General features: G+C 43.0%; 1 protein-coding gene across 2 annotated transcripts in view; it reads right to left on the bottom strand.

Moving 5' to 3' along the window:
* adgrg6 (adhesion G protein-coupled receptor G6) overlaps nucleotides 1-24,564 on the bottom strand; it is a 144,533-nt gene that overhangs the window by 86,033 nt on the left and 33,936 nt on the right. For both annotated transcript variants that reach the window (XM_049590102.1, XM_049590103.1), the window contains exons 3-6: nucleotides 10,721-11,068; nucleotides 8,076-8,215; nucleotides 7,677-7,956; nucleotides 5,696-5,869 (exon numbers count right to left, since the gene is read on the bottom strand). In XM_049590102.1, the coding sequence (XP_049446059.1) occupies nucleotides 5,696-5,869; nucleotides 7,677-7,956; nucleotides 8,076-8,215; nucleotides 10,721-11,068 (942 nt within the window). The remainder of the gene's footprint in view (nucleotides 1-5,695; nucleotides 5,870-7,676; nucleotides 7,957-8,075; nucleotides 8,216-10,720; nucleotides 11,069-24,564) is intronic.

Below are 24,564 nucleotides of genomic sequence, written 5' to 3'. Positions count from 1 at the left end.
GCTCCCACATGTTCTCCATGTGTCAGCGTGGGTTTCCTCCAGGTGCTCCGACATGTTCTCCCTGTGTCAGAGTGGGTTTCCTCCGGGTGCTCCGACATGTTCTCCCCATGTCAGCGTGGGTTTCCTCCAGGTGCTCCGACATGTTCTCCCTGTGTCAGCGTGGGTTTCCTCCTCGTGCTCCGACATGTTCTCCCCATGTCAGCGTGGGTTTCCTCCAGGTGCTCTAACATGTTCTCCCCATGTCAGCGTGGGTTTCCTCCAGGTGCTCTGAAATGTTCTCCCTGTGTCAGCATGGGTTTCCTCCAGGTGCTCCAGCTTCCTCCCACAGTCCAAAGACATGCAGGTTAATTGGTGACTCTAAATTGTCCGTAGGTGTGAATGTGAGTGTGCATGGTTGTCTGTCTCTATGTGTCAGCCCTGTGATAGTCTGGTGACCTGTCCAGGGTGTATCCTGCCTCTCGCCCAATGTCAGCTGGGATAGGCTCCATCCCCTGTGACCCCCAACAAATTAAGCAGTTATGGAAAAGGAATGAATGAATGTTTTCTTTAGTGTATAATCACCTGAAAAGACAAATCGTTGTGTTTTTGTTACCTTAAAATGAGATGTTTATATCTACATAGGGAACAGGTCCTCGTCTACAGAGATCACTATCTTACTCAATAGACAATATACGGTGCTATAACAAAGCCAGGGAACACACCTTTAATGTACCGTACATGTGCCTATGAAGTGTAAATGGCAAATTAATTCAGTTTGAAGAAGTGTGAGGGCTGTTTTATTTGAGCTATGTACTGAATGCTAATCCTACAGCTGCAAACTGTTCCAACTATTTTTATTGCAGCTCAGCAAAGACCAAATGTGATCATTAGGACGTTTATAAAAATGTGTCTCCAGGACTTTGGCCAACGTATAGGAACATGACTCGATGCACTAAAGGGAGGAAACCTCAAAGCCACGAGAGAGAGACAGAAACAATCCTCAGTCAGCCACAAGCTGTAAAACTTCCATTATTGAGGTTGGAAAATGTCAGAGTTAAATTACCTTTCAAAACACTGCTGTCTTCAAACAGGACCTACGGTACCTATCTGCTCTCATCTGTCCTGGAGCTCTGCAGACTTCCATGTAAAGACTGAAACACAACATTTCACTCAGTCCGTCCCCACAGCACTGCCCTGTTTCACCACTCTGTTTACCTCTATACCGTCCTCTTTGTGTCCCCGAACACGACATTTATGAGTCTTTTACTGTTCCTTCGGTTTGTGACCCTGGTTTGAACCTTCTGCACAGAAACCTGTCAAGTGTTGGAGATGGTTTTAATCTGCGACCAGCAGACGTCTGAAAAACCAGAGCCAATATTTCACCTTTGTTTTCCAAACTAATCCTCAGTTTCTGTTTCCTGCTGCTGCAATCACCCAGCTTCCCTTCAGGGATCAATTATGTTCATCTCATCTTTATTTATTACCGATTCTGTAAATCAGTGCAGCTGTGCAAAGGCTGGAGAGCAAAGTGTGTGGCACTATTCAGCCTGTGTGTCGATTACATTACAATATTACAGACAGAAAATATTGATAGGTATTTACTATTATACTGGTTCTTCATGAAATCCCAGAGACTCGGGTAATCGTGACAGGTCTTTGACAGGCTGCTCTGTTTGACGAGACCAAAAACCCTTGATATGTTAAATATTATATGATATATTGTATCTTAAATGTAAGAGATGATACTATAAGCTTTTCAGCTTATTTAGGCTGTTTGTCAAATATCTTTCTATATTTAGGCAAGAAAACAGTGAAAAAAGTTCTTCTCAAGATCCCAGAGCCTCCGGTTATGTCTTTAGATGATCCTAAGTGCTATATCGTAGGCAACTGGTTTCTTGAAGATGTTTCATCTCTCATTCAAGAGGCTTCTTCAGCTCTAAATGACTAGTACGGAGTTGTAGGCTTTAAACTCTGTGTGGGTGGGAAACCTTGCAGGTCGTTGGGGTCACACGTGAGTCGTTGACCCACCCGGCCATTATGTGTGTTGTCAAGGCCCTGACACACCAAGCCGGCGGTCGACCGTCGACCAAAGTTGGGCCGTCGGTGAGCGTCTGTTGGCCTACTTTTTGCGGTGTGTCCCGCACTGTTGGCCCTTCAGAATCGGCATTGGCGGCTTTTCGGCCGATTGAGCATGTTGAATCGGCGGCTGTTTAGGTTTTATTCCCTCGCCCCTGTAGCGAGTGAATCTGCCTGTAGTGAAACCGGGGCTAACCAGTGCTTCCTCCTCAGGCTACACTTCACTCAGCTGCCCAACAGATCCGCGGCCTCTCCCACTTTAACCTGAATAACAAACCAGAGCTAGCTGGGAGAGGCTAGCGTTAGCCACAGCATGACCGGAGGGAAGCACAGCCAGTTAGCCTCTGCTAGCTTCTGAGCTAGCCCCGGCTCTCTGTTTGAATCCAAATGGAGAGCCGGTATTAGCTGGGAGCAGCTACCTCTGAGCCGGAGGTACCGGAGCACTGAGCCCTGTTTTTTTAATTCAGGTTAAAATGGGAAGAAGCAGCGGGTTTATCGGGCAGCTGAGTGAAGTGGAGCCTGCGGAGGAAACATCGGGATCGTCTGGATGTAATAGTCTGTGGAGGTGCTGTGCTGCTCAGCTGCACAGATAGGAAACCCCTCGGCTGACAGGATGTACCACTCTCTCACTCTGCTCTCTCTCACACAGGCGCAGAACATATGTGCCACTTGGCCGTCGGATGTAGTCCATGTAGTGTGTTCAGATGCAACTGACACAGGGCGACGTGAGGCGACGTAGACGACGGAACAGTTGGCTTTCGTCGCCGCTAGTTCTATGATGTCAGTTTGCTGTGTCCGCACCTTTAAAACCATCACCTAAAGGGCCCTTTTACACCTGAAGAACATCTCCAGACTCTGCTCCCCTCTCTCTCATTCCTCCGCACACACTTTGATACACACCTTTATTACATCTAGACTAGATTACTGCAATGCTATTCTCCTTAGCGTTCATGCCCGGGGGTTAAATAGACTGCAATATGTCCAAAACTCAGCTGGAGTCCTGGGATCACATTACACCTTCAGCAGCTTCACTGGCTCCCTGTTAAACAGCACATTTGTTTTAAAATACTCCTGCTTGTCTTTAAATGTCCCCACGGCATGGCACCACCCTACCTCTCCAATCTTCTCCATTTGCACACACCACCTCATTCACTCTGTTCTTCTGATGCCCACTTACTCACAACTCCCCCTTCCAGGCTCTATACTGTGGGTGACCGGGCACGACACACAATGAGCAGCAACGAGTGGAATCAGTCTACATCAGACCATCTGAACCTGACAGTACGATCACAACTGAAAGTACAAGTTCATGGTCACCGTTGTTCCTGAGCTGATTTCCAAAATGGCTGCTGGAGTGTGTTTTAGTCGGCGTACACAGAGTTCACAAACGACACACTGCACATCCATGCATCAGAGCTCAGTTAGCACAAGCACATATACACAAACCTCTGGGACACACACACACACGCACACACACATACAGACATACATTAGCAGGGTGTTAGCAGCACTCACCACTAGTTGGCGCAGCAGTAGTTAAGTGAATGCAATGAGGGAAGCAGACTGTGAAGAGAAGCACAGATTAGTGGACATCAGTCAAAACACAGCATCAGCGGTGGGTCAAAAACATCATATTATTTAAAGGTATCACATCGATCAGAGGGTCAATTAGTCGACGAGGCAATCAGTTAATAACGGCTGCTTAACAAGAGGCTGGTTAATTACACAAAAACAACACATTACAACAAGGCGAGCACAAACTGTCACTTTCACAGTCCATTAATTATTAAGGCAGAACATCAGCAATCAGTCATTCAGCAGTCACGTGATGACAAGATGAACATGGAGCGTCAGTCAGATGAGAACAAAATGAAGGTTGTTTCAAGGTCCAGGAATTAGACAGATCCCTAAGAAACATGTCAATGTATAAACTTCTTTAGTCTTTAGTAAATATGTACGGACACTGAAAAAGTCATGTGGAAGAGTGCGAACTGAACACGTCAGGTCTTATTTTGATTATTTTCTGTGTGTGTGTGTGTGTGTGTGTGTGTGTGTGTGTGTGTGCACGCTTACAAGGAAACTTCATGCAGAATCATGCATTTTCCTTTAAACCACTGCAGATCTCTGAGGCATAGAAGCATGCGCGCGCGCACGCGGGCACACGCACGCACACACACACACACACACACACACACACACACTAGAGGCCTGTTCTCCAGCGGGTACAACATTGGCAGGAATTCACTGAAACTACTGTGGCTAACCTCCTGCGGCTACACACTCATTTACAGCTTTAAAGAAGAGGCACACACACACACACACACACACACATACACACTGTACTCTTACACGTTTTTCGTGGTAAATACTTTAATACGGTGAGAAAATAGTTGATTATGTACTGTCATAAAAGTCTGTGGCTGTTTGTACCTGCGCTTCTGTGTGTGTGTGTGTGTGTGTGTGTGTGTGTGTGTGCGTGTGTGCGTGCAGTACAGTTTATGTGCTTACATAATGATAAATGTACTGATGAACACTGAAAAACATTAGGGACTGTTCGCTACTTATGAGGGGGAAGGGGTGGTAAAAAAAGGTGAAGACATATCAGATGATTTTTAAACACTTGGGAGGGATTCTGCTTTTTATTTTGGCTCAGAGGAGGGGTGAAACGATTAAATGTCTGTATTTTGTATTTACTGTTGAAGACAACATGCCTTCTCATCCTGTCTGTGCAGGTTTAAAAGGCATGCTTTCTTTAAAAATCACCAAAATGACATCATTTATCAGCCAGAATCTGTTTAAACAGAAACTGTCGTTGGATTTCCGACAGTCCTTTGACACATCATGTGTGACAGACACTTCTGTCAGAGAAAAAACAAAACCAAATCTGAGTTGAAAATAGTGATATTTCATCAAAATCTCTCTATTCTACATCTCAAGTCACACTCCAGCTGGTCCCCCCTCCCCTGAAAAGTAAAGAACAGTCCCTAAGCAAATTTTTTAAAATGTGATTGCGCATGATTTGATTTAATTTCCCTTTCAGGTCATGAAGAAGTGTGTGTGTGTGTGTGTGTGTGTGTTTAACTAGCCAATTGGGTTTTTAGAGCAGAGCAGAAATCACTAAGACGTTTGGTCAGCAGCCAAACTGGTGGCTGGAGTCAATTAACTTAGCAGCCACAGTCAAAACGCAGCAGAATTTGGCAGAAGTCTGGTTGTAATTTTCCACCCTGATAGCAAACACACTGAAACATTTACTGCTCTGAGGTCCTGCGTGATACAGTACTGTACAGTGTGTGTGTGTGTGTGTGTGTGTGTGTGTGTGTGTGTGAGTGATACATGATATTTCAGCTCCACAACAATTAGAAAATGAAAAAACAGTTAATTGACTGTTCCCTCTGATTCATATTTACTGCTTCTCTAATGCAAAATAAAATAAAGATATTTTTGTGACTTTTTGTTTCTGGTGTAAAATTTAAAGTCCAGTATAAAATTCAGTTAGTACTGTAGAATAATTTAGAACACATAACGCAGGGCCTCGGAGATTTCCTGTGGTGAGAATCAACCGAACCCTGACACTCTCTGGTGCGACAGTTTGGGTTGTCCCCTGCTCTGATGTCAGACTGTGATCACTTCCTGTACTCACTGCAGCTGAGTGTGGTGTCGGTCTGGGCCATGGTGGACGGGATGCTCCAGTGGCTGTTGTCCCAGTCGATGACGTTCCCCACCGTGTCGCAGCTCAGCGCGGTGACCTGCTGCACTGTCATGGCGTAGTCCCACAGCCGGAGGTTGTAGATGTTCCCGTTGAAGCTGTGCTGCCCTGAACACACACACAGACACACAGACATCACATGTATCAGTCATTTATTTCCTCAGGTTTCTTCAGGGTGTTTCAGAAATGTTGCAAATCCATGAGTTGGACTATTTTTTTATTCCCATCTGGTGTTTCCCACAGTGCAGCTCTGGAAACATCTGTCTGTCAGTCAGACTGAAACGTCTCAATAACTGAGCTGTGATGAAATGTGGCTCAGACTTGACAGATGTTCTTTCTTCTAACCAAAGAAAACTATCATGAAGATCAAAATCAACTTTACAAGAAGGACTAAAAAACAAAATTCAACTCAAACTGTGGAATATTCCTTTCTTTTCAGCTAATTTTCCAATGTATGATTACTCCTCACTGTCGCTCTCTGACTGCTGCTGCCGCAATGTGAGCAGTTGGTGAGCGTCCACCCGCACACACACAGTGACATGGCTAAATGTTAGCATCACACAGCTAACGTTATGTAACGGTTATTGACAGGACAAAGTCGAGCTGCTTAGATGTTGGTGTGAGTTTGTTGGATGGCTTGGTGTTGGATGTTAGCTGCTGTGTTAGCTTGTCATAACTGGGCAGACATCGGAGCTAACTGGGAGGAGAGCAGCTCAGAGGTGGGTTCTTCTTCTTTAGTGCTGTGTCTAACGTCCGGGATGCAAATTTATACATCCTAGGATAGCGAAGGAATCACCTGCCCTACGCTTCTATGATTGGCTGGTACTCATTGCCTTCATTGGTTGGACTGGTCAGGTTTAGGAAAGAGGAGTAGGATTGGTTTGGGTAAGAACGTCAGGGTAAGCCAAGCAGAGGCACAGTAAGACAGAGTAAAGGCCAAAACACACCGGTGGCGAATGGCGTGTGTCAAAAATTATATTATACAGACAATGGCCATAAAGATACTTCCTGGTAAGTCATAGCTCTGGAGATTGGTTCTTCAGGTGAGGAATCGTGTATAATTTGGGGCTGTCAACACATGGTAAAAAACATGTTTTGTGAAGTCATACTGACCTTCGACCTACCCTGGAAATCCAGAGTTCTCGCGAGAGCACAATTTGAATTTGCTCAGCGAGTCACTCTGGCAATCAGCAATGATGCTCATTACCCATGCTGTTGGAGCCGAGCTGCACCAATCACATCGGTGTATCTGATATAGGCGGGCCAGAGGCGAGCTAAACAGATGACGACGACGCTGCGACGATGAAGTCCGGAATCAGTCAGTAAACACTGTAAGATGGCTACGGATGAACACCAGTTGTTTGAAAGGGCTTTGGCCGCTACAATGAACGAGTTAGACTTGGCTTTTTCTCTAAAAGAGGAACAGAAGACGGCGCTCGAATCTTTCCTTTGCAAGAAGGACGTTTTTGCTGTTTTGCCGACCGGATACGGCAAGAGTCTAAGCTACCACTTAGCTCCGCTGGCAGCTAAGCTCTGGATACGTCACCCCGTGTATTGTTCTGATTGGTCGTAGTGTTATCCAATTGCGTGCAGTGATATTTTCGAATGCATGCTTGGTGCCGCCCCTCGAGTTGGGCCATTTGCATTATTCATAGCCAGACCCTAAATCTTTCTAGATTTGGGTCTGGATTTCCAGGCTACCTTCAACCACCAAATCTAATCAGTTCATCGTTGAGTCCAAGTGGACGTTTGTGCCAGATTTTTAGAAATTCCCTCTTAAAATGTTCTTAAAATATCAAGTTCATGAAAATGGGACAGACATACATACAGATGGAGAGACGGACAATTCAAAAACATAATGTCTGCAGTCATAACTATCACCAGCATGGAGGCGTAAAGAAAATAAAAAACTCACCTCCTAACCGGAACCGTCCACCAGCAGGGACTGAGTGCCCCACAGAGGAGGGGCAGGTCTTGGCCCAGTAGTTCCTGTTGAAATAAACTGCCAGTCGGCCATTTGATGAAGTCCAGAGGACACAGAACTGCTTCATTGTGGAGGTGAAGTCAGAGGAGGAGATGATGGAGTCTATCAAACACTCCACCCCGTCAACAATCATCTTCATACCAGACTGATCGGAGCCCAGACTCAGAGCTATGTTGTTGCTGCTGTCATAGTAGGTGAAGATCCACTCTTTCTGTTCAGGAAACAAAAGAACAGACTCAGAAACATGTTTTCAATGTTACGGACAAAAAATCACAAGTTGTCAGAGGTGTTAATGACCCTGTGGCTCCCCACAGCTCTGTGTGTCTGTACCTGTTTCTGGCTGCTGCGCTCCACCTCAAAACACAGTGTCAGCTGACTGAGCGAAGGTATGGACACAGAGTTGGAGACCTCGGTGACCTGGCCGTTGCCTCTGGATATGGTGACCTTCTGGTTCCTCAGAGCCACGGCAACTGGAGAGGAGAGATGGAGGAGGAGAAAGGAGGAGAGGAGGGGAAAGATGGAAGGCAAGAGGAGGAGGAGGAAAGAAAAGGATGAAGAAAGTACATGGAGGCAGTGACGTGAAGTGTGAGCAAAAAGAGTAAGAAAAGGAAAAAGGAGGATGACGAATAAAAAAGAAAACAAGTACATAAAAGTAAGAAAAAGACACAAAGGCACAGAAATGACAAAAACAAGGAGAAAGTAATGACGCAACAGAGGAGAAGAGTGAAGAGAAGAGGGAGGAAAATAAAATCAGGAAGGAGAAAGAATAAAAAATGAAAGTGGCAAAGTCAGATCAGAAAAAGAAACATTTAAGTAAGGAGAGAGAAATAAATTGAGAAAGGACAGGCGATTAAGACAAGAAAGAGGAAGTCAAACAGATGAAGGCATTAAAATACATAACAAGGCAGAAATGAACACAAGTGACTGAAAATCTTTCATCCATCTTTGTTTCAGTTAATCACCTTATTTCAAATTAGATTTTAACTGACAGCTGATTATGACGAGAGAGAAACTTCATTATCTGAACAAACATTTCAGCTGGATGAAATTTTGAAATACACAAACAAAAATATCCACCACATGACAAGTGTTTATATTATTCTGCACGTCTGATCAGAGGTGTTGTTGGACTCGAGTCAGACTCCAGTCACAAATTTGATGACTTTAGACCCAACTTGACAAAATCCAAAAAGACTTGGAACTCGACTCGGACTTTAACACCTCTGACTCATGACTTCACTTGGACTCGAGCCTTCTGACTAGAGAATGCTTGATATCTTCCCCTGAGGTCCAACATTAAAAAGTATGATATTAAAAGTGCCACAGAGCAATTAATTTTCCTTCATTCCCTGAATCAACTGACATTCATGCTGTTCATTCGCAGCATGTCGACACTTCATACCACAGATCCACTTTGTTTGCACCAACCTGACCTCCTCGCATCTCCTCAGAGATAAGCTTCTGAGCGTAGTTTACAAAAACTACACACAGATCAACAAAAGAATAAAAAGATAAATAAAAAAATAATAATTGCAGTATGCAAAATGTGCAGATCAGAAACTAGCAGCCCGTTCTCATTCAGGAGTCGTCAAATACTCCCGCTGTGTCAGTGATTTCGGTGTCAGACACCAACGGCAAAAGCCATCTTTCGCTGTGTTATAATACGCTACAAGATGGCGTCAGTTTTAAACACTGCCGGCGATGACGTAATGTAACGAGCTGAAAAGTCCCTGTAGGGCGGGCAGGAGGGGCGGTGGATGAACAAAACCTGGATTTCAATTTAGGGGCAAGATGTTCTAACCTGGTCTCACTCTGAAGTCATGCCTTGGACGTCATATGTGGACGTGGAAAGTCCATGACCAAACGAGGACATGTGACGAGGTCGCAATGAGAATGTGTTGGCTATTCACTTCCTGTATGAATGTAGAGCCAAACCAGGATATGTTTTAATGAATTAAACCTAGTGCTTTTGTCAATGTCTGGCGTTGTTTGTGGCATCCTGGAATGTCAACAGCAGATGCAGCAGACTACCTAGCGCAGAATACTCGGACGTTCAAGTCCACTGACAAAGCAGCGATATGTGACGACTTAGAATGAGAACGTGTTGAAACTAGAGACGAAGACACAACTTACAACTTCAACATTTGAAGCTGCACAATGAACGGTAAGTTGAGACTAATATTAACATTGTTAGCTTTGCTAATGCTTCACTAATGCTTTGCTAACGTTAGCTTAACAACTAAGTAACTTTTTAAAAACTTGATTTGACAGATACTGCAGATACAAATTTCAAAAAGCATTCATGAGCATTTTAAATGTAATATTAATACTCTGTCTTTAATATTGACATAAGACTTACTTGCGTATTGCAAAACATCTCTGCTTCTGGATATTCATACATGAGTTCTGATGAACAACAAAGTTTGTTTGTCACAAAGTTTTTCCAGCATCAAGACTGACTGGAGCTGCTGGCCGAGAGCAAAACACTGACAGCCAGTGTGCAACGGAAAAACACCACACACACACACAAATACATACAGACGTGCCAAACACTGCTGTCAGTGTCCACCTCCTCCTCTGGAGAGGCGATACCTCAGACTGTGTGACAGTGATCCACTCACTGTGGTTTCAAACTTTAAATTAAAGCTGCATTAAGAGCTACAAACCAACAGGCTGTGAACACACACCTCTGACTTTCAACACAACAATACGCCTTCTTCCATATTGTGAAGGGCTCGTTGCATGGGTGGAATATGGTTTGAATAAAGAATCTAAAATTCAAGTCCTCTTCAGAAACAATCTGGGGCACACTGACGGGCTCGTGCAAAATTCAAATTAAAATCAGCCATTGCCATTAGTTCTTTTATTCTGAAATAAGAGCATGGTGTTAGTCAAGATAACTGAGATGAACAAACCAGCCTGGATTAGTGCAGCTACATCTGAAGATCAGGACTCTGGCGTCAGCCTGAACCTACCGTGTCTGAAGCTAACACTGAACCCCTTCCTCTGTACGCTGAAGTCGGAGGTAAAGGACAGCTCCATCACGTTCCCCGTTGAGTTCAGCGTCAGCCCGCTGGCCGTCGGACCGCAGAACTTAACGTCTGTGTTTCCTGTGTTCACCACCACCCTGTCGTAGATGCAGCCCGGCGCCTCCTCCAGGTCAAAGTCAAGGAAGGAGAGCTGGATGATGAAGCCGGTGGGGGCCTGCATGGTCCACCTGCAGGCCTGTGAGTTGGGGTATTTCTGTGGGTAGCAGGGTGACGTGAATTCCCCCTGGGCCTCCGTCAGCACCAGGTTACAGAGTGTGGAGCTGCAGCCCAGCGCTGGAGGTGATGGCAGGATGATACATTCATGAACTTTCAAAAAGACACAACCTCCACTGAAGCTGTTAGGGTAATATCACTCAGAGGACAAGATGCTAGTAGACAAGGACATGAGGGGACAGGACAAAAGAGGACAAGAGGATAGGACCCGTAAAAAGGTCGGACACAAGACCAGAGGTAGAAGAGGCAAACACCTACTGCTGTTAGAGTCAGGTGGGGAGGTTTCAAGGACAAACACAGTCGATTTGGCTGTAAAAGGATTCCTTGTTGACTATCAAAAGAGTCAAGGACAAAGAGGACGAAGACAAAACTTTTCAAGAAGGTTACGAGGACCTTTAGGATTCAGGAGACAAAACCAAGACTTTTTTTAAGGGACAAGATCAGGGGACACAAGAAGTGTAGTTACGAGAGTTCACTCCAGGAATCAGGAGAAAACAAAGACAAGACGGAGACAAGTCGTGCGGTTAGCCAAAGGTTCAGCATCCTAGACAGAAGAATCAATCATTCAATCAATCAGCTGAAAGCAGATTGATTAGTTCAGACAGAAGTGGACTAAAACTGTCCACTTCCACCAAGTCACCAGATTCCCCCATCACCACACCCAGTTCCCACAGGTTTGATAAAACACCATGCACATGCAGAATAATCTCGTCAATAGATTTGGAAAAAGTCACCATTTTCAGGAAAGATTGAGCAGTCACATCCTGTTTATAAAACTGAGAAGACAGATAGAAGTGTCAACCTTGAGAATCACTTCACGGCAGATTTCAGTCCTCTGGTGGAGAAACTTTTGTCCTCTGTAATTTAACTGCCTCACAGTTTGTGGGGACAAATGTAAGGAAATATTTCCCCATACACTTCAGATTACAATAAAATGTCACTGCTGAAACTGAAATGTCCAAGAATCACATTCAAACCTGGATACTGTATGTTTTTAAACTCCACACACAGTCACTGGAAACAGAATTCAAACTAATATGTATTAGGTATTTTCTTCTCACACAGCAGAGACAAAGCTTTGAATTTTGGTCCCTTACGTGCCAACAGCCTCCACTGACTTGATGCTTTGACTAAGCTAGGCTCCAGGTAAGGTTACAAGTCCATATGTACCTGTATACTTCACATTATGATGACATCATTAATGCAAAAACTAGTAAAAACTAGAATTACCGCAATGTGGTTGTCTGCCTCGGTCTCCCTCAAGTGGCAATTACAGTCAGGGTTTCGACGATACACCGGTTTTAAGGTATAGCCTACTGTGATATGAAAATTGACAGTTATCATACCATGAGCATTTGTTTATCTACGATACTGAAAAAAAAAGCAACTGGACGGAGAATCTTTCATCATTGACATAATGGTTTCAAGTTTCAATTACAGTAATAAAATGTTTGTTCAACCAATGATAACCCTTCTGTTTTCATTCCTTTATGGCTCATTCTGACTGATGATAATATAAATTCTGTAATACTGTGAAACAGCACTATTTTCTGAGACAGGTATTGTACCGTGAAAATCTCATACCGCTGCAACCCTTGTTACAGTTTACGTCCATGTCTGTCCAGACTCATATATAGCTGTGACAGCTGACAACTATTGAAACATGGAAGTTGCCTCAAAGAAGCTACAAAACCCGACAGCACAGAAGATCTATACCAGTGATTCCCAACTGGTCCAGATTTCTCCTAAGTCATTAGTTCAAGGTCCACACAGTTTAACATATTGAGCGTCATACTTGCGTTTGGCCATGTCATCGACTTAGTTCGCAGTCTCTGTCAGGTAGCTGTCCATCAGTCACTCACTTTACAGTGGGTAACGGCACTTCAGAATAAAAACTCTGTACCACATATTCACTGTACTTGACATGTTTGTGAGTCACTTGTGGTCCATTCAGAATGGACCCATGACCCACTTTTGGACCGCAACCCACCAGTTGGGAACCACTGATCTATACAATCAGCACAGTTTCAAGATTAGAGTCACCAATTCAGTATCTGACCAAATGTCTCCCCTTCTGTTCCTGAGATATGACGTTAAAACATGATGATGTCACAGATGACGTGACCTTTGACCTTTTGACCTTCATTATTTTATCCTGTTAGACATTTGTGTAAAGTTTTGTTATTACTACCAAATTAATTCTTGAGTTGTTGCCAAAAACATGTTTTGTGAGGTCACAGTGACCTATGACCACAAAATTCTACAAAATTCCCTGAAGGTGTTCCTAAGATATTATGTTCACGTGAATAAGAAGGATGCAAGGTCACAGTGACTTGACATCTGACCACAGTGGCACAAACGTGGCCACCTAATTTAAGTGAACGTTTGTGCCACATTTGGAGAAATTCCCTTGAGGTGTTCTTCATATATGGCATTTGCAAGAAAGGAACAGATGGAGGTATGAGCAGATTAGCACTTGGTGGGTGAGCACTGATTTTTGCTGCTTTATTCAGTGATTTTACTAGTTTGAATCACTGCATCTGTTTGTTTTGGAGAGGAAGAGACCTCTGTGGATAATTCAGCTCCTGAGCAATGAACTCTGAAGGAATTCTTACCAGGAGAAATTTCAGCTGGTTGTGATCTTTAATCTGTAATCCTCACCGATAGACGCCACTAAATCTGACACACTGGATATTTATAAGGTTTTAAACAGCGACACAATCAAATCTTCTGTCTAGATATGTCTTCGGGAGGGATAATTTGCAGAAATCTGGACAATAAAAACTGGCTCTAAAATGTTCATGAAAGACTTCTGTCTGTTTGCATTTTTATATAATTCAGATGTAATCCACCCCCATTTTGTAGCGAAAATGCCTAAAATGACATACCCAAATTAAAATGACTGTAGCTTCTGAACTGTTCTGACTACATGCACGCATGAGGTCTTGCCAGAAAGAAAACTCCCTGAAGTTTCTTGTGAAAGTGTCAGAAACACTCTAGGTGATACAGAGACAAAGTAATAGGCCTCTGAAGTCAGTAAAAAATTGAAGATTTTGCCTAAAAAAAAATAAAAAATGTGTTTCAGGATGAATAACTGTCTGTGGCTTCATCTGAGCAGGTAAATGACACTATGGGGCTGTAGGCACACTATCAATGAACATTTGTTTCAAATTTGAAGACGACTGCTCAAAGTATGACCATTCTACAGTGTTTTTTCCTTCTTTGAGGCAACATCCATGTTTCAATAGTTGTCAGTTGTCACAGCTACACATGAGTCTGGACAGACATGGATGTAAACTGTAACAAGGGTTGCAGGGGTATGAGATTTTCATGCTCCAAATGACAAGTCGGTCACTCACTAAAGTACTCTGCAAACTCCTTTGTTGAGCTCACAGCAGCCGAGTTTTGACAGAAAACGGTGTGTGTGTGTGCATTATACTGATGCATTCTGGGTGTGGCCTGATTCAAACCCATGATGTGAGCAGTACCAGAGCAAAATTGAAGCGGGAGATGAAGCGATGCTCTCAGTTTTTAAAATATCCGCTCTTGTGCTCACTGTGCGCTCACCCGCTCTGCCTGCAGACCACAGAGTGTGTAGAGGAGGTACAGAGTGTACCGTCCATCAAGACAGACAGGACGCTCTGTACCTCAGCCTGCATGTATGGGCTCATATTGTCCCTTTACGTGTGTTTTTCTCTTCAGACCCTCATAGTCAGTTTTCAGCCTCAGAGTTAGCATGGTGTCATATTTAGGTTCCTCTGACTGACAGTTTTTGGGTAACGTCAGGTCAGAGAAACAGAAAAGCACACAGAGCCTCGTCCACATTGAATCTGTCTCTACAAACAAACAGAAAACAGCAAAACGTTGGTTTGTCAGAGAAACTAAGTGACTGCCGCTGATCCAGTTTGATTGTTTATGATTTTTCACCCGAAACATAAAACGTGTTCATCATATTCAATAACAGCTGGAAAGACGAGCCGTCCCTCACGAAAAATAATAACAGACAAGAGCTGAAATGGAAAGTGGAAAGAATGGTTCGTCTCTCTCCCGCTCAGGGTAACAATGGCCTCCGTTGATCTCAGGCTCGGCCTCCACCGCAGCCAAAACCACAGCCAACGCACTGGAAACGTCACAAGCACCAGTATGTGTGTGTGTGTATGTGTGTTAATGCTTTTCTGTGTGTGTTTTAACCCTTCCTTATCCTTTAAAAAGCTGACTGTGGTCACATTCTGCAGAAACATTTTACTCGTGGGAATTTTTGGAGGAAACTGTTGAAGTCGTTCAGACTCGTGCACTTTCCCCCACATCTCACCAACACATCAGCTCCACTCTGAAACCCTCAAGTCACTGATGTTACTTCTCAGCAGCTATTGTCCCCTAAGATACTGTGAACATAGGTTCATTTCTGGATGTTTTCACTTTGTAGAAACATTTCGGAATTCAGTTGAGCTGCCTGGAACAAAAACTAACAACAGACAGAACGGGAATCACAGCTACGGTGTTGTATGACTCCGCCCACCAACCCACCCCGTGGTTGTATGACTCCGCCCACCAGTCCCGTGTCTCTGACAGTCTCCATCCATGTCAGTGAAAACATGGACGCTTCACACACAGAAGATCTATACAATCAGCACAGTTTCAAGATTAGAGTCACCAATTCAGTATCTGGCCAAATGTCTCCCCTTCTGTTCCTGAGATATGACGTTAAAACATGATGGTGTCACAGTCAAGCTGACCTTTGACCTTTTGGATATAAGCTGTCATCACTTCATTATTTTAGTCTATCAGACATTTGTGGCAAGTTTGAACAACAGCAACATTTATGTTACAAAATTAAGCTTTATTATAACTCACAAGGTTCACCAACAAAACAAAGCGTATTCCCCACAACAACAGCATGCTAACATTTTTAGCACAAGCCTATGGCATTTTACATTGTATAAATTAGCAGTGAAGAAGCTAATGGGGTTTCCTCTATTTATACAGCAACATTTAACACTATCACTTGTTAGAGTGGGCACCACATGTACAAAGGCTACATCCTTTACGCAGTGTCCGTGAGTTCGATTCCGACCTGCAGCCACTTGCTTTATGCTGACCCCCCCCCGCCCCACTCAACCAGTCCTATCTAATAAAGGCACTAAAAGCCATAAATGTAATATTAAAAAAAACACATTTTCCCCACAAATACAACATGCTAACATTATTAGCACAAGCCTATGGCATTTTACATTGTGTAAATTAGCCTAGCAGAAAGCAGAGATTTTCTCTTCTCATTCAAAGCCTGAAAAAAATCCTACACAGGAATTAAAATGCTTTTTGTGGAGGCTTCATTGCCTTTGGGAGTTTATGGATTCGTATCTGTGAAATATGAGTCAATAAAAACTTTGTGTCCACTGAGGCAAAAAAATGTTTTGTTTTTTTTTTAGCTTACAAAAATAAACAGTCTGCATCGACATGACCTGTAGTAACATTTCTGGGGAGATGCACGTCAGGCTAAGGTGTAGGGTACACATCTGTGCAGAGCCTATGCTGCAGGTATGCCGTGAGTTTGACGCAGAACTCCACAGTCTCACTTTTGATTGATCCAATCTGATCACTGAATGATTGATCAAGTCCCTTAATAATTACATCCCATCTACTTGCGAAAACCTCAGGTCATAAAAAAGCACAGCATTTTTAATTTAAAAAACAAATGTCTGAAATTTTCTTCATCTCATATTTATTTACTGGAACGTGCTGAGCGTTCAGATAAAGAGCTGCAGGACTGATGTGAGTTTCAACATGTGTTTTCTGTGTGCCCCTCTCCTCCCTGCTCCTCCCTGTCACCACTGTCACACTGTGTGAAGCTCCAGTGAAAGTGACGTCGACGCTGCTGTGATTATCAAAAAAACAACTGACGGCTGTGCTTCACCGAGCTCGGACACACAAACATGACGCTTCCTGCGCCCAGAACTACACACAAAAACACAAACTGTACACATACATAATTCAAGGCAAACCCATTTCCTCTGAGAGTGTTTACTGTGTGTGCGTGCGTGCGTGTATGTGTGTGTGAGACTGAAACCTCTGCAGCCATTAAAGTTGTTCAGCATGAAATTTCAGGAACATTTGGATGCAACATCAAAAAGCAACAAAGTCCTTTTTCCCCACTAATGGAAAAACTAGAAGCAGCCGCACAGCTCACGCACACACACACACACACACACACACACACACACACACACACAGAAACAAAGCTACTTACTCTACAGGCTGAATGAAATCAGTGGATCAGGAGAGATGTAGAAGTCTACACTCCCCAGGAGAGACGGGGGAACACACTGTGTCCCAGTGTGTGTGTGTGTGTTTGTGTGTGTGTTGGACACCACACAATTCAAACCCTCAAAAAGCCTAAAAGCTACCTCTCAAGTTTCTGGCAGCACAACCTCACGTTTCTCTTCATCCTGTCGGCTCTGACGCTGTGAACCTTTGACCGGTCGGATCAGCAGAACCAAACAGAACAGACGGTCAGATCGTCGGCAGGAAACACGTAGAACAGTCGGTTTGATGGTCCTCAACTCACAATGTTTGTCTGTACATTAACTGTTACTTAAAAGAGTAGTCCAATAATTGAGCATTGAACTTAGCAATAAAAGCAAAGCAGCAGAACCAGATAGATCCTTTTTTATTCCAAATATTCTTGTCAAAACCTGACGCCTACATTACCCACAATGCAACTCAACCTCAGGCAGCTGTGTGGCAGATCACAGTGAGTTATGCTATGAGCTTCTGATGTATCCCGGAGCCTCTAGCCTGCAGCAGTGATGAGGCCCCATGCGTAGGCTCTGCATAGAGCTGATGCACAAGTATAATTCCTCGTTTAGACTCCTGAGTTTTGCTCCCTGTGGCCCTGATGCACATTTGAAATTTTGGTTCATCTTTTTTAACCCTTAATGTATTATGTATGAGTTTGAGTGTCGCTTATCGAAGACAGATCTGAACCTGAAGCAGCGTGAGGACTGAAACCTGCACCAAAGAATTATGAATTGCTCCTAAAAACAAAGAGTCCAGTCAAAGTCTGGACTCAACCAGCATTAGTGCTGACTGTACAACCGATTAAACAAGACCAGAGTTGTTTGGATCCTGAGGTCTGCCTGTCGGTGTTCTGGGTAAACTAAACATCCTTTACTGTATCTTGTTCCCAACACCTCCTGCAGTGGAGGAAGCAACGCTGCTGCTGCTGCTGGCACACTGGGAACCATTGTGAACCATCTGTCCTACATTAACTACCACAGCTCCCCAACTCCACACATCATCTGTCCTCCAGGAGCCTCTGAACGACTGTTTCTTTAACATTAGACAGTAAAAAGGAAATCTGTTCAATCGTTCAGATAAGCCCCTTTTCCACCAACTTTTTCAGGAACTTTTACGACCAGGAATTTGTTTACCTGTGTAAAATAATTCCTGATAATCTGTGTGGTTAGCAAAATTTATTCAAATTGGCGTGATGACGTAGATGATTCGGCATGTGCCCTGTATTTGGGGTTACGTGCTTGTGTAGAGAGTTGGGGCTGTTTGTCTCAGCCAGCAGCTCAGTTTAAAAATGTTTTATGATAAGTGTCAAACTAAGTTAGTCTTATTAGTAACAATTTGTTATCAGCTGAACGAGCGTGCTGTCCTTGTGTAAGACATAACGTTAGTGTCGGTGGATGAGAGACTGTGGACGGAGCATATTGAATATCACTAGCTATGTTTCCATCCAAAAATGATTCAAATCACTGGGAAATGCACATTAAAAGTAATATGAATCCTGTGTGTTTCCATTAAATGTACGGACTTTGGTGAGAACTACGAACTCACGCAAGTTTTCCACAGAACCGGAACCAAAACAAGTCTTGCATTCTTCTTCTTCTACGTTTTCTGGCGGTTGGCAACCAGCTTGTAAATGCATTACTGCCTTCCTGACCCGGAGTGTGGATATCACCATGGAGAGAGGTGCGCTACGTCAGACTTAATTCGAACATAACTGTTTCCATCCCCCGTTGTGCAAATCAACATTTTTTCGAATCAACCAAAACCCGGCTAAAGCGAGCGTATTTTAGTTTGAGCAAATCAGGGGATTTTAATTAGAATTTTGGCGTTTCCATCATAATTTTCCGATGCGATACTTCTAGATGCACATCTAAACACGCTGATGGAAACATGGCTACTGTCTACATGTTCATGCTGCTGAACACATGTATTGATTAAGTATTGGCTTCTTACTCTCTAAGGCTTAATGTCACGTACAGTAACAAGGGTAGCTGCCGTCAATTCGAGTCATTTCCGAGTTCGGCTGCTCGGCTGACTGATACCGTCAGCGCTTATCAATACTATGGTCTTTGATAATTTAGCTCCGGGGCTAATTTAGTACTGGGTGTCAGCACCCAGCCTTAATCAAAACACAAATGAAGTGAAGCTTGTAGAAATGAAATAAAGCTTGCGGCGGCTGCCCGTACCAGGAAGTGCAGAACGCTGCAAGTGTGCGTTCCACGATCAGCGTTCTTCAGCACACAGCCCCGCCCCTCAAGAATTCCGGGTAATCTGAAAAGTCCTACCCCCTACCAGGTACTTTTTCCAGGGTAAATTTGGGGTAATTATGGTGGAAACGCGCTGAGGTTTTTCAAAATGATAAAATTTCCTGCGGTGGAAATGCTCTGTGCACTGAAATCATCTTATAGCATGAAGTCATAAACGGTATCACTTTTACACCAACATCAACGTCTCTCTTCCCTTTCTTCCTTGGTCTACTGCAGCCTCAAATAGCTGCTCCTGTTTTTCATCTGCTGCAGATGACTGGACTGACATATCTAGAAATCTGCAGCAGTATTAAGTCAGATGAAAGTAAAGGTTTATTTATGGTCAACAGATACAGAGATGGGCAGAACCTTCTGTCTATATTCTCTGTACTCATGTTCTCTGAAAGCTTACAGTTACAGACGACACAGAGCAGGAGCACTGGAGATCGTAGAGGCAGTTCAGTTCAAGTGACATGAAGAATGTAAATGATGGCAGAACTTGTTGGAAATTTGTTTTCCTTCACTATCAGCTTCCAGGTTCAGAGAGCAGGATGATGACAGTCATGTTGTTGCAGAGATGTGGACTTGAGTCACAAATTTAATGAAATTAGACTCGACTTGACGAAATCAAAAGACTGGCAACTCAGCTGAAGTCGTGACTTTACTGGACTTGAGCCCTTTGAATTTAAAATACTTGACACCTTCCCCAGAGCTTAAAGATTAAACTGTATGTGATTTAAAGCACGAACCACAAATCAGCTTATTTCCTGAATCTGCAAACATTAATGTTCTTCATTTCCAGCAAGCTGACACAAACTCCTCAGATGATCCTCTTTGTTGGAAACGATCAAGTTGCAGCAGACAACGATGAAGAACTAACGTTACGTCACTGAGCGCCAGTTATAATAAATGATACCAAAGATAATTTTGTTCATTGACTTAAAAACTATGCAGCAATCAACGAGAAATGTGTGGGTCGGAAATTACAGACTGAGATGCAACAACTTCAAAAATTTTTAATCTAATTACAAAATTTAACTAGAATTACCGCCCCACTATTGTATGACTCCGCCCACCAGTCCAGTGTCTCTGACAGTCTCCACCCACGTCAGCGAAAACATGGATGCGTCACACACAGAAGATCTATACAATCAGCTTGGCTATCGCTGGCATAGAAGCATTTATGATTCATGTTGATTTAATACATTAATCTGTTGTTAAAATGGAGGAGCAAATTGTGACTTCTTTAGGACTCGAAACTCAAAGTTTATGACTTGGGACTTGTGAAACACTGACTTGTTCCCACCTCTGGCTGTTTGTACAGAGTCTGTCAGTCGTCCTTATCTCTGTCTGTTCTGACATTTCTCTGCAGCTGATAACAGCTCAGGTGTGTGTGTGTGTGTGTGTGTGTGTGTGTGTGTGCGTGTGTGAGTGACAGCAAAGAGGAAGTGCACCGATGTAAATATGATTGGTGAGCTGATAACAGACTGTGGGAAACAACAGAGAGACATCACAGTGATCAGCTGAGATCAGAAACAGCAGCAGGACGCCATGACGACGGACAGAAGGACTGATGGAGAGACTGATGTCTGAAACTAGAGTCAAACTTTACCGAAACTTTACAGACAGATTTACATATTTGTTAAACTTTTTTTACTCATTGATCTCGTCTCGTCTCGTCTCCTCTTTCCCTTATGTGTCTCTATTAGAGGTGAGTTCAGCGGAGCCATCAGCAGGTGTTATTTCAGCGGTGGCAGGCTGATGCTCCTCTCAGGCTGTACGTCACCTTCACTGCTGCTCAGTATAAAACTTTACAGCTTCCTCTTCACTCACTGATGAACAGATGCTGCTGGACTGTTAACTAACGACGACAGAGAGACGCTACCACAGAGAGAGGAGTCATTAATACAGAGTGTGTAATGAGTGGAGGATTACTGTTGGCACTGACACACACATTTACATTTAGATGGGTGGATGGTTTTGGCAGTGCGTGGGCGGCCACTTGTCACAGAGTCAATAGGAGACGTTTCATTTGACATGTTAATACTCCACGGCCCTGACAGCATTGTGCTCGCCGCTCCCTCCGCTTTAAACCCCCGCTCATCTGTGTTAATTGGATTGCAGTAAAAATCAAAGCGGAGTCAAATTGAATGAAATTAAATTTATTTACAGAATAAATTGCGACGGAGCCACAAATCATCAGCCGACTCTGCTGATGAAATAAAAATTAATGCAGATAATTTGTTTAACATATATTTATACATGCAGAGACGTGTTCTGGGTCATCATGAGGGGGGAATTAGAAATATATAGAAGAGAGATGAGGAGGGAGAAAATAGGATGGTGAATGAGAGAACAAGAGAAGAACATGGAGGAAAAGAAAGAAAGAACTGACACAACAGGATGGAGGAAGGAAAGGAGAAATGATGAAAATAAACACTATTTGATGTTTTAAGTATTTTTGTGTTTGAAAAGATGATGCAGAGTAAAATCAGGCACAGGGTTGCCAGGTGTACGATAATCGTATTTGTACGATAATTTGGCCCTCTGTACGATGTACGATCAATAATCCCAAAAAAGGCCAAATGTACGATAATTTGACCATTTCATGAATGTGTGGTTGTAATCAATATGCCAGAGTTTTTTTGTGAGCTCTGAAAGCATCTGTTCCCATGTGACATTTTCCAGCCAATCGCACTTTGCTTAGCGTGAGATACGGGTGACATTTGTCTCTGAACAATGAGCACGACTGGCTGAATGGTCAGCTATACCCGCCCCACGAGGCACTAGGACCCATCAGGAAGTCGAGCGAGAATGAGATTCAAAACAGAAGAAGAAGAAGAGGAAAACCAGAAGCAAGGAAAATGGAAAAAAAGTAAACCAAAAAAGTAAACACTAGAGTGACTATATTTGCCTATTGCGCATCAGTAGGATTGTTATTTTGGTTATGACGGATGTACGATAATTTCCCTCAAGATACAATAATTTTGAGTCTCTGGTACGATAATCCTACTTTTCCCACCTGGCAACGCTGATCAGGCAGTACTCTCACTTCACATTACTTAAGTATCTTTCGTACTGTGGACCAAATACTACACATTCATACTTTTTTCTCCTCGACACTGTTCGGCTCCATCACAAAAATCATTCTTCTGACTTTTAAGTGAAAATAAACTGATGATTGAAACAAACATAAAAGGAAAATCTGCGATTTTAATCCAGTTCACTTCTGTCAGATGTCAAATGTCAGCTCTGCGTGCGATTACACTGCCCGGCTCTGTAAACAGTAAAACTGTAAACACTAAGTCGCTACTCTCCTTGTTCCACATAGTCGCCCATGAGGAACGGAGCAATACCAGGCTAATAATGAAACGTAAATAACATCAGATATACATTATCGGAGCTTCTGGAGGAGCACTAACACGACTGTGTATTTGTTTGGATGTTCAGGGTTTAACACTTATTTCCAGCATAAATCAGTAACCTGCAGTTTTAAATGTCTTCCTCAAACAGCAGATCCAGCACGTAATATGTAGACGTGAAGGTCCACTGACAAATAGGCACCAGGTGACAAATTGTGGATGAGAATGTTTCAGTTAACCACAAGGCTGCTGAAATGTAAACCATACAAATGTAAAGTTTCCGTGGTTTGCAGAAATGTTCAATGCCAAAATTTGCTCTGGTGACTGGTAACGTCGACAGTATCAGGATGACGTCTGAGTCATTTATGTTTGCGTTTCAATACAACTGCCACCAAACAAATGACCCAACGAACACTTTTAGACTTTCAGTGTGTGTGTGTTTTCTTAGCATGTGTGTGGACGGCTCTGTTGTATAAAAAGAGAGATGACATCAGGCTGCTGGGATGGCCCGCTGCTTTATAAGCTTCTGTGTATGTGTGTGTGTGTGTGTAGTTATTCATTCGCTGACACCTAAAAAAAATCCTTTGACACCACCAGCTCCATACAAACAACATGTCGCTTTAATTATCAGCTTTCATTTAATGTGTGAAACACGTCAACAAGTTCAGAGGCCGAGGCTAATGACCAGTGCTGACTGTGTGTGTGTGTTTCATCAGAAGCTGCTTTGTCTCATTATATTTTATTAAGGGAGAAAAGTTTTAATAATCAAATGAATATTTCGAGGTTTCATTTTGAGTCACTTCTTCATTTGAACATTTTCACTGGAGTCACAGAAGGTTTGATTTGTTCACAAATCACATTTACACCTGTTTTTTTAAACTTGTATTTAAAACAAGGTCAACAGAGAAACGAATGAATGAATACATATCTCTTCTTAATAACCACTCTGCTCATTGTGACTGTGTTTCTGTTCAGGAGCTGTTTAACCACAAGCTGTTGGCCCAGCGCAGCCTGCTCAATAACAGGATGATTGAATATAATAAATCATCTTAACTGGTTAATCGTTGAGTTTATGAACTGTCAAAAGTAATTATGATGATGACTTTAAATTGTTTCATTGCTCTGTCCAAACCTAATCCACTTACAGTCATATAAATCAGGGTAGTAATCCTGTTTGAGACGTTGTAACCAGCACATATTTACAGACATCATTCTCCTCTGTCAAATGAGTGACTGACTCAGCCCCATTCCTGCATGTGGACTGAAACACAGGACGCCATTAAAGGAATACTTCATCCACAAAGTGAACATTTGTTTATCAGTCACTCAGCACCTGTTACCTTGAATACATGACGAAAAAAATGTTTTTCTCTTATGCCTCCACCGTGAACGAAGAATCCAGGGGGACACAATAAACAGTAACAATAGCATTCGTTAGCTAACAGAAACTGTTGAAATAGCTAAAAGTAACTGACAAATGGTTGAGCATTAGCTTAAAGTGACGAATAAATGACTGAAGTTAACTGACAGGTGGTTAAAATCGCATTGTTAGGTAAAAGTGATAAATAAATGGTTGAAACAGTTAGCTAACTGACTAACTGTTGAAATATCATTGGTTAGCTTAATGGTTGAAACAGTTAGCTAAAAGTGACTG

The sequence above is a fragment of the Epinephelus fuscoguttatus genome, linkage group LG11, assembly GCF_011397635.1.
Source record: "Epinephelus fuscoguttatus linkage group LG11, E.fuscoguttatus.final_Chr_v1".
Classification (NCBI taxonomy): Eukaryota; Metazoa; Chordata; class Actinopteri; order Perciformes; family Serranidae; genus Epinephelus; species Epinephelus fuscoguttatus.
Note: the sequence above shows the minus strand (reverse complement) of the source record. Positions and strands in the feature narration are given on the sequence as shown.